General features: G+C 40.9%; 1 protein-coding gene and 1 non-coding gene across 2 annotated transcripts in view; both read left to right on the top strand.

The window, feature by feature from the left end:
* Window positions 1–2,936: 2,936 nt before the first annotated feature.
* LOC130027842 (U6 spliceosomal RNA) lies at window positions 2,937–3,043 on the top strand. The gene has a single exon (XR_008793068.1). It is a non-coding gene; the product is annotated as a U6 spliceosomal RNA (small nuclear RNA).
* Window positions 3,044–8,660: 5,617 nt separating this feature from the next.
* The window catches only part of LOC130027419 (serum paraoxonase/arylesterase 2), a 33,472-nt gene continuing 31,255 nt past the window's right edge, over window positions 8,661–10,877 (top strand). The window contains exon 1 of the mRNA XM_056118184.1: window positions 8,661–8,940. Within this exon, the coding sequence (XP_055974159.1) occupies window positions 8,867–8,940 (74 nt within the window). The 5' untranslated portion in view covers window positions 8,661–8,866. The remainder of the gene's footprint in view (window positions 8,941–10,877) is intronic.

Genomic DNA, 10,877 nt, shown 5'->3' with positions numbered 1-10,877 from the left:
GGAAATTTCTTTCCTAATTAATGACAATGGTAGGCTGGATAAATATGGACTTCTGTGTAGGCAGTAGCCACAGCAACCTATTAACAGCAAAACACATAAATGCCTTTCCTTTTAAGCAGGGAAAATGGGTTGGAAGGGGAAAGGAAAACTTTTTCTTGTTGTATCCCTGGCTCATGGCAGATGGCTGTTGATCAAAAATTTACGAGATTGTCTGAGTGAATTTTTCTGAGGTACCCAGGAACCATGGGGATTTAGGAGAAAAAAATAGCCAACTCCTTGCTAATCTCACCTTTTTAGTTTATACCAACCCCTAAAGTTTAATCAGTTCCTTATTCTCCAAGCTACTTTATGCCTATTAACTCACCTCTTAGCTACCCACAATCCTATCAAGTTTTTAAAACATTTACTTGTATCACATATTTTAGTTACAGCCTAAAATCTTCCTAAGCGCATTATTCAGTTTGCAGTTAATGTTGTCTGCTCTCCATCTTCATACAAGACTTCTTTCCTGGACTCCAGAAACATGTCTACAAACATCTTAAGCTCCAAGCATGTCAAATGTTCTTATTAAACTTTCCCTGTCCCTGCAACTCCAAGTTGTTTCTCTCCTATCCTAATTAGCATAAATCATTCATCTATTCAAAGAACACAAATTATCTTTAACTCCTTTCCTTCCATGTCTTTTATTTTGTTTTGTTTCATTTGATATTTAACTCAGAAAATATCAAAGGACAAAGCTAAGCCTTGCAGATAGCAAGGGGAGTCTAAGGGGAGCAGAATTCACATTCTTCAGATTGGCCAGATAATGGGACATGTGGTTAAGGTTCTTGAGTTAATCAAGATCTTATCCTTGAGTTAATCCATGAGGCAATTCTTTTTGGTCACCTTGAGGAAGGGCTGATTGGGTGACCAAGGTTGAGATAATCAGGGTATGTCAACTATCCCAAGAGACAATTCTTTGTGGTAATTTTTTATTTGCACCCACTCAAAGTCCTATTGTGAAAATGTTAACAATAGAACAGAAACACTCTTTAACAATAGTGTCGCTGCAACTTCAATTGACCCCTTCATTTAAGTCTTCTTCATTAAGACTGAAAAAAAATTGTACGTATCGTTTGATAATAAATAACTGAAACAACGTTTTTAGAAAATATAAAACAAGTAGGTATATCCTTAGGAAGAATATGTCTATTTGAAAAAAATTACAGGGGCCACATCTGGAGATACCTAAGGGCCACCAGGGCTATACCTAGCCCCAGCAGTGCTTGGCGAGGTAGCACGCAGTCCTGGGGTCACACTCAATGTCTTGCACAGGATATGCTCTACCACGTGAACCATACACAGGGTCCAATGATATCTTGATTTTAGCCACCACATTCAGAACACACAGGATCAGCCTGAGAAAGAAGATAAGAGGGAGTTTTTGTAGCTGATTTTGCTGCTGTTCTCCTTTCCTGTGCTCTCTCCCAATGTTTTCTTTCCCTCCCTCTCCAGGTGCACCTGCTGATGGCAAAAGACAGTAAATGTTACAGACCCTGTAGAAATAGGTTTGGGCCTAGCGGAACAACTGGACCATCTGGCCAGGATTATTAGGTTCAGAAAGAATCTTAAATGTTGACTTTTAACATTTTCTTTTCTGTATTGTAATTTATAAGGATCACATACTTGGTCTTTAAATAACCAAAACTTATTTCTTAGATGAGAACTTACTTGGTTCTCATTCACAGTTTCAGGTTTGCTCATAGCTCCCCCAAATATTGGTACTTTCTCTGCAGTTATCAAGATGAAGATATATTTTGTTATATGCATGGGATGACTTTTGTTTTTTTGTTGTTGTTGTTCTAAGGATTTTACCTGTGGCAGTGCTGGAGGGTTACTCCTGGCTCTGTTCTTGTTGTGAGGTTGAGGTGGAGGGATAGGTCCTCACTCCCTTGTGATGTGGTGACAGGGATCTAACTTGAGGCTACTGAATACGAATCACGTTCTCAGTTCCTTGAGTTATCTCTCTGGCTCAAATGAAGTTATGTTTAGACCTTCTTTCATAAGGTAGCTGATTGCCAGGTGATTCATTATTTGATTAGAAGATTGAATTTACAGTCACGTCCCTAGAGTTCTGAGAGGGATTGAAGACTGAATCAATCAACAATGGCAAATAAAATTAGCCACCAGGCTAATGATGCTTCCATAAAAACCCAAAAGGAGAGACTTAGGAGAATGTCTGTGCTGGGGACACCTGCGAATTTGGGGAGTATGGCATGGTTGTGGAAGATATGGAAACTCTATCCCATTTCCCTGTACCTCACCTAATGTCTCAATTCTCTTTTACTCTTCCTGAATTACATCCTTTGTATAAATCAGAGATTTATTTTTCCTCAGTTCTGTGAGTCATACTAGCAAAGTAATCAAAATTGAGAACCAGGTCCTGGGGAACCCTTATTTATAAAGTTGGTCAGAAGTGTAGAGAGCAGTCCTTGGAATTAGTATCGCAAGCAAAAAGTGGTTTTGGGAGCCTGAGTATTTAACCTATGGAATCTGATGCTATTTCTGAAAGCTGTCAGAAATGAGTTGTAGAGGTCTGAGAATTGAGGCTTAGTATGGAAAATTCTCTACATATACTCATATGCAAATTGTTCTCAGGATATATTAGAGCTTGCTTTTCCATGTCATAGGAATACACACACACACACACACACACACACACACACACACACACACCCTCACTGAAGTTTTAGTTATATTATTGAACCAAACTTCCTGCAGTAAGTTAGGATCAAATATTTTTTTATAAATTACATACCTAGCTTGTGAGCAGTACATTATATTATAGTTTTGTGTGTGTTTTTTAATACTACTATAACAACAAATTCATATTGTTGAATCTAATACTACAAAACATCCAACCAGGTATTTATGGATATTAAAAATATAATTGGATAGTGTTCACTTTGGTAACATATATACTAAAATTGGAATGATACAGAGAAGGATAGCAGAGTCCCTGTGAAAGTATGACACACATATTTGTTAAGTGGTCCACATTTAAAACAAATTACACAAATCTTTTTCTGTTTGGCAAGGTTGTGGAAGGTATGGAAACTCTATCCCATACAAATAACGTTCTCAGTTCCTTGAGTTATCTCTCTGGCTCAAATGAAGTTATGTTTAGATCTTCTTTCTTAAGGTAGCTGATTTGGTTATAGCAGTCGTTTACTTAAAATTTCAATTTAATATATTGAAATTTTTAAAAAATGCCTTGACTGTGAGGTCTATTTTACTTTCCAATTAGCTTTTGAGTAAAACATACAAAGCAAATACTTCTTTACTGAGAATAGCTATCTCCTATGAAGTCTCTTCAATATGTTTTTGTGTCAAAAGCATACCCATTCAAAAACAGAGTTGAGGAAAGGAAATAAAAAGAACAAGGAGGAACTGACTATCACATATTATATAAAATGATAATAGTTATGAGTTGCCTCTCTCACAGATTGCATTACTCATGAAAATTCACTACAAAGAACTTTAAGGAGTTAAAAATGCAAGCATGAAATGTACAGACTTACAATGTGTTCCAAGGACCATTTTCCATGTGTATACCTTTTGTTTCTGGTCCACAGTGAGAGAAGTATGAAAATTGGAGAGTACACATTTCAAGACTGCTATAGAAGTTTGACAGTATAATTTTACATCTGTGAATCAAATAATAAAAAATTGGTGCTTGTATTTTGTATGTCTGTTTTTTTTAACTTCATTTTCTAGTAATTCCTTTTCACAGTACTTCACAAAGGCAAAGAAAGAAAAACCTGTCTTTCACCACACTTAGTTGGAGAATCATTGATAAAAGGTATTATTATTTCTGAAATTTGCTTTCGAACCATTAAATTTCTAATTATAAACTAGTTATAAGTCATTATTTGAGAAACACTGTTTCATACCAAGTGAAATGAGTTGTCTGCATAAAGATAAGTCCTAGCACTAGTTTGCTTGTCTATTTGGGAGTCAGAAACCGTTTTCCCCCATGAAATAATAAACTTGCAGTTGCATTCTTGGCATATCCTCAGAGTTCTAATCATCTCAAAAGACTGCTTAAACTATAATGTAACATTTAATTGCCAGTCTTCTCCCTTCTCTTACAATGGGGAACACAGACTTCTAATTTCCAAATCAGAAAATGTCTCTCTTTCCTATCTACCTGGTAGAGTAGCAATTTCTGGCCTATGAAGAAGAGAAGAGAGAAGGATGGAAGGTTTGGGGGGTAAGGCAATACTTCTACAGAGATGATTGCAACAGCTACATTTAGAAAGAGGAAGAATGCTGATAGATTTTAGAGTCCTCTGTAAATTTTTAAATAAAATTCAGTGCACTTTTCCCAGAAATCTTTGAAACCAAGGTTAGGTAGGCTTGACCTGACTTTATTTAATTTTGGCTTTTTGAGTCACACCCAGCAATACTCAGGGGTTACTGAGGACAGAGTGCAGAGCCAGGGTGCTTGGGGGACCATAAGGGATGCCTGGAATGGAACCTGGGTCAACCGAGTGCAAGGCAAAGGTCCTACCTGACTTTAAGACCCTGGATTTTGTTCTTGTTTAGTTGTTTGTTCATTTTTCTCAGAAATGCCTCATCCTAAATTGAGGTCATTGTTTGCCTTGGGCCCATTGTCAAGATGGTGATAAGGCTTCATCCTGAATTGCGATAGCAGTCACTCTTGTAGGGACTCATTTCTTATATGTTCTTGTTGCAATATTGTGAGGCTAAGTTTAGGCTTATTGAGGAATCTTGGTAGGGTCAGTTAGTGGTGTCTGCCTTGGGTGAGGAAGCAGGGAGTCATCACAAGAACCATCTTGAGAGCATTGTGAAGGACACAGACCTTCAACCCTCAAATTTCATCTGAAACCATTCTTAAGAGGTTTGTGATTTTTTTTTTAAGTCCTGGACTAGCAAGAGCATGTAATGTTTCTTTAAACATTGGGATTGGGTGCTGGAACAATAGCACAGCGTGTAGGGTTTTGCTTTGCATGCACCGACCCAGGTTCGATTCCCAGTATCCCATATGGTCCCCTGAGCACCGCCAGGAGAAATTACTGAGTGCAGAGCCAGGAGTAACCCCTGAGCATCGCTGGGTGTGACCCAAAAAACAAGACAAAACAAAACAAATTTGGGATTAACTGCAAATAAAAACTAGTAAAACAAAAGATGGCTTTACTCACAACAGAGGGTCTGCTCATTTTATAACACTTGTAGGAAGACATCAGAGCCGGCTTCTGGCCATAAAACTTAATTTTCATTTACTAGCTAAAACCCAGGATCTTTGCTACAGGACTTTTGACACAGCACAGAAGTTCTGGGAATAAGTCCATGACCTCAGTGTTAGGTCCTTGTTCTAACTTCTGATTTCACATATAAGATTCTCTTTCCAGAGATTGATACCAACTGTTTCTCTAGAGAAGGGGGCAAATAAGGTGGAATTTTTTTTTTTTTGGCAAGCAGGAAGATTTGGATCACACGGAGTCGTGCTCAGGGTTTACTCCTGGCTCTGTGCTCAGAGTTCACTCATGGCGATGTTCCAGTACTCAGAAACCATACTGAACTCTGGTCTGCTGAAGGCAAGATATGTGCATTTTATCTCCCATACTATCTTTCCTGGAGAAATTCTGGAAAAGGAGAAATGCTTCTAATTAACTTTTAAAATTAATTAATAATTAAATAATTACTAATCAATCATTAATTAATCAATCTAATTAATTATTTTGGGGGGCTGGAGCAATAGCACAGCAGTAGGGCATTTGCCTTACATGCGATCGACCTGACCAACCCGGGTTCGATTCTTCCGCCCCTCTCGGAGAGCCCAGCAAGCTACTTAGAGTATCTCGCCCACACGGCAAAGCCTGGCAAGCTGCTCATGATATATTTGATATGCCAAACACAGTAACAACAAGTCTCACGATGGAGACGTTACTGGATGCACTCGAGCAAATCGATGAACAATGAGAGGACAGTGCAGTGCTAATTAACTTTAAAAATTTTGGGCTTTTCCTGGTAGTGCTCAGCAGATCAATCCTTGAGGGGGTTCAGGAGCTATATGGGGTGCTGGGGATCAAACTCTGGTAGGCCGAGAGTGTGAAAAGCAAATGTCCTACCCACAATACTATCACTCTGGTCCCTACAGTGGGCGTTTTTTTCTTTTCTTTTTTTCTGAACATTTATTCAACATTAAGAAGTTCTTCTTTTTTTAAAAAAAAAAACTGGATCATTGTGAGATAAAGCATTACAAAGTTGTTCATGATTGGGTTTCAGTTATACAATGTTCCAATACCCATCCTTCCACCAGTACACATTTTTCCAGCATCAATGTCCCCAGTTTCTCTCCCACCATCCCCCAACAGTCTATCTCCACTCCTGAGACCATCTATATGACAGGTACTTCTCCTCTCTCTCTCTCTCTCCCCCACCCCTCCCTATTTTTTATGCAGTATGATTTGCAATACAGATTTTGAAAGGTTAACATCTTTTCCCTTTACCTACTTTCAACACTCAGATCTCGCTTTATATCTAATCAGCAGGGAGACACAAATCAAAACAACAATGAGATATCATCTCACACCACAGAGACTGGCACACATCCAAATGAACAAGAACAATCAGTGGTGGTGTGGATGTGGGGATAAAGGGACTCTCCTTCATTGTTGGTGGGCATGACAACTGGTCCAGCCTCTTTCGAAAACAATATAAACAATCCTCAAAAAATAGAAATTGAGCTCTATTTGACTGAGCAATACCACTTCTGAAAATATACACCTGGGGTCCAGAAACACACAACAGAAACCCCATCTGCACTTGTATGTTCATTGCAGCACTAGTCATAATAGCCAGAATCTGGAAATAACCAGAAATAGACGACTGAATAAAGAAACTATGGTACAACTACATAATGAAAGCCTGCACAGATGTTAGGAAAAATGAAGTCATGAAACTTGCTTATAAATGGATGGGCATGGAGAGTTTCATGCTGAGTGAAATGAGTCAGAAGGCAAGGGACATATATAGAAAGACAGCATTCATTTGTGGGATATTAAAAAAAATAGTATGGGACTAATATTTAAGGCCAGGAAAAACAGGAACCAGGAGAACTGGCCAGTGGTTGGAAGATACAAGAGTTTAAAGGGCAGAGAGTAGTTAAGATAAAGAGAGGTCCAATATGTCAATAATAGTTGAAATGATGACTCTGGACAAGAACTTATGGTGGAATTCTTAGCCAAACTGCCCATGGGTCGAATTTCAGGGGTTAATGTTCCTGGGTGAGAAAAAGATCTTAATTTTCATATTCTTAAATTATGAAAACGTACCTCAGGAGCATTAGCAGTACTTAAAACTTTGTTATTAATAAAAGAAACCATTATTTTTCTTAATTAGTGTTTTAGGTATTTAATAACATTTACAGTTATTACTGTTTGAATGATGCTAGACTTTGTTACTGTTATTAACTAGTGCTCATTACTTCACTGTATAAATAAAACACAAACTTTTGTTGTTTTGGTGCCACACCCAGCTGTATTCAGGGTCTGTCTTCAAGGATCATCCCTGGCAGTGCTCAGGACACCCTATAGGGTGACCCATCAAACTTGGGTAGACAGAGTGATAGGCAGATGCCTAACTCCCTGTACTTAGATTCCAGCTCCAGATCAAACTTTGATTTTGATAATTGCTTTTAAGTGGCCTTCTTTACAGTCCTGTACCTTTTATTGTAAAATTCATAGATATTCTGCCCTGTAGTGTTCACTACTGTCAGAGGGGGGTCAAGTCTCACAAAAGCCTGTGCTTTCAAAGGACGACTATTTAGCTCTTGACATTCAAATACAATCTCATAATCCTTAGGCGTGAACCAGTAATACATGGAGAAGCAGAGGGAACTTTTATTTTCTGGTATGATTTGGGTGTGGGTGAGGGGCAGGTTAGAAACATCTAACCTGTTTGTATTTGAAAGGCTTTTTAAAATTGGTATTTCTTGAAAATTAGCAATTGTGACCATTTCTGTCTACAACTGTGTGGGTGGTAAACACTGTGGAAATCACTAGTTTATTTCAAGTGTGCTCCAATCTATATCCGAGTGAGTGGGTAAATTCATTTATATATATGTATATGTATATATACATATAGCTATACATATTTGTGTATATGTTGGTGTATATGTACGTAGATACAGATATCTTGACACGTACACGTTGGGATAGAACCCACAGCCTCATCCTGCAAAGCATGGGTTCCATCTGAGCTACAGCTCCCAGCTAAGTGAACAGTCACTCATTCTAACTGAGTTTACATCCCCAAATCGTCTTGACCCTTAGGTCTATAGTCCAGCGAAACATTATTAGAAATCGAACATCTCCATCTCCCTCCTATTATATAAAGCGATTCCAATAGGAAACACTTACAAGACCTGATCCACTATCTTTTTCTTGGGGTGTGGGGCATGGTAGGGAAACGGGGTGCGGGGGCACCCAGAAGTTTCCTACAGGACAAAGGAGTAAGGAATGCCTTTGAAGACTGGGGCACTGAGAAAGCTATGCAGGTTGCCCGTGGTTATTTGTGGGAGCTGTTTGGGCAAAGGAGTGGGAAGGAATCCAAAGTTCGGCGGTCGCCTCTCGCAGAAAGCAGGCGATGGGACGACAGCCCGGGGTCCCGGAAAGGTGCGGGGGGAAGTAGGTTGGCGGAGACGGCGGCCGAGGGCGGAGTCCCCGCGGCCCGGGCAGGGACGCGGCCTAGGCCGGGGACGGGGCGGAGCGCGCACCCGCGCCTACCCGCCGAGCCGGGCCGCGGGAGCCGCCACAGTGCTCCCCGGCCGGACCCGCGAGGCAACGCCAGCTGCTGCACCATGGGGCGGGTGGTCGCTCTGAGCTTGCTGGGGTTGGCGCTGGCGCTCCTGGGCGAACGATTCCTGGCACTCAGGTAGGTGGGGGCCGTTTGGGACCGAGCCATTCGAGCTCAGCTTTTCTCCCGGGGACCCTCCGGGACCGCCTGTCCCCAGGCTCCGGGGACCAAAGGCTGTGAGGGAGCGAGCAGGCCTTGGAGAGATAGCTGACTGCAAGGCCCCGGGGAAGCTTCGGGCGTGCTCAGCTCCGCTGTTGTTTGTGCCACACCCAACCTCTTACCCGCTCCTCCCCCCCCTTCCCCCCCTTTCTGCTTTGCTCCATTTCAACCCATTTCCACCCCAAGTACCCGATTCCCACCCCCTCCCCTCCCCTCCATCTTCCAGCAAAACGTCTGCGCAGCTGGGCTGAAACTTTCTAGGAAGTTTGAGTCTTTGCTGCTTGCAAAGTTTTCCACGTCGATAGTCTAAGAGCGATTCCTTTGTATTCTCTCTAGGGTTAAGTGAAAAACAGGAAGGATTACTCGTGCATTTGAATGATGTTTTGTGTCAGTGAAGTTTTGTTTCAAGTCATTCAAGTGCCCCAGCTCTTTGTTGTACACACCGCCTTGGTCATGAATAAGGTGGTTCTCTCTCCCTGCCCTGTAGAGTTTGGGTAATTCTTCTGTTCTCTCTTTTTGGCGAGTAGATCAAAGCCAAAGTTGTTACGTGAGGTCCTATTTATCTGTAGGCCTGGAACTCGGAGGCCAGAATGCTGTAGGACCTTACATTTCTCTACCTTACATTTCAGTTATAAGGGGAAAAAGGTGGGGGAATGTGTCATAGATGATCAACTCAGATTTTATAAACTGCATGCAAAAGAATTAAAAAAATCGTGAAACCTACTTACTGTAGTGTGCTTTCCAAGGCCTCTTGTAATAAAGTAAGGCCTGTTTCTTACTCCTTAAAAAGGTTACCTTAGGGGGGGCTGGAGCCATAGTACAGCGGGTAGGGCGTTGGCCTTGCATGTGACTGACCAGGATTCAATTCCCAGCATCCCATATGGTCCTGAGCACCGCCAGGAGTAATTCCTGAGTGCAGAGCCAGGGGTTAATTCAGGAGTAACCCCTGAGCATCTCTGCGTGTGACTCAAAAACCAAAAAGCAAAAAAAAAAAAAAAAAAAAAAAAAAAAAAAAAAAAAGTTGAACAGAGAGTACAACAGGTAAGATGCTTGCTTTGCCAATCCTTCAGCAGCATACGTGGTCCCTTAAGCCCTGAGCACAGAGACAGGAGTAAGCCAGAACCCCCCAAACCAAACTGCCCTCCCCCCAAAGTTTTCCTTATTACAAGGGAGAAGAAAATAAAACAAAACTCTAAATAAGGATGTTCAGGTCAGATATAAGTATATGAACCTCTGTGAGTTAAATCAAAATATTACATCGGAGGTAAAGTTGTAGAGGAAGAAAGAGGAATTTGGTTTGGCCTTGAAGGATGCGTGAGATATATATGGGAATCAAGGAAGCCATTCAGGTGAACTGAAATATGAACAAAAGGAAAAAGTGAGGGCGTGAGAAGAGATGCAAAAGACGGGATTTGAAGGGAGCATAGAATGAAGAGATAAGATGAACCAGGGACAGGCTTTGAGGTTAAATATAAATCGGCAATTGGGGACTGTTTGGATAGGCAAAGAAAACGATGTTTATTAGGAACTTTTAAAAAATAAAGACAGGAACCTATTTAACTATGTCAGTGGAGCCTGATTAGTTGTGAGTTACAGACCAAAGCCAGTAGAGATGAGAATGCCACTTTGGTGTGTAGCAGAGCAGTTCTTCCTCCGGGCTGAGTTTTGTGATCTCTTAGAAGGCTGATGTCTGGACTTTCAGTTAGCTTGAGTGGTCACCAAACATGGATAGTTGTGGTTTTTTTTTTTATTATTCTTTGTTTTCATTGGGTTTGGGGCCACGTTAAGCTGTGGCCCACTCTAAACACTCCTGGCAGTGTTTGGGAACCATTTGCAGATCTCTGGGACCTTATATA

This window comes from Sorex fumeus, unplaced genomic scaffold (genome assembly GCF_029834395.1).
Source record: "Sorex fumeus unplaced genomic scaffold, SorFum_2.1 ptg000037l, whole genome shotgun sequence".
NCBI lineage: Eukaryota > Metazoa > Chordata > Mammalia > Eulipotyphla > Soricidae > Sorex > Sorex fumeus.
Note: the sequence above shows the minus strand (reverse complement) of the source record. Positions and strands in the feature narration are given on the sequence as shown.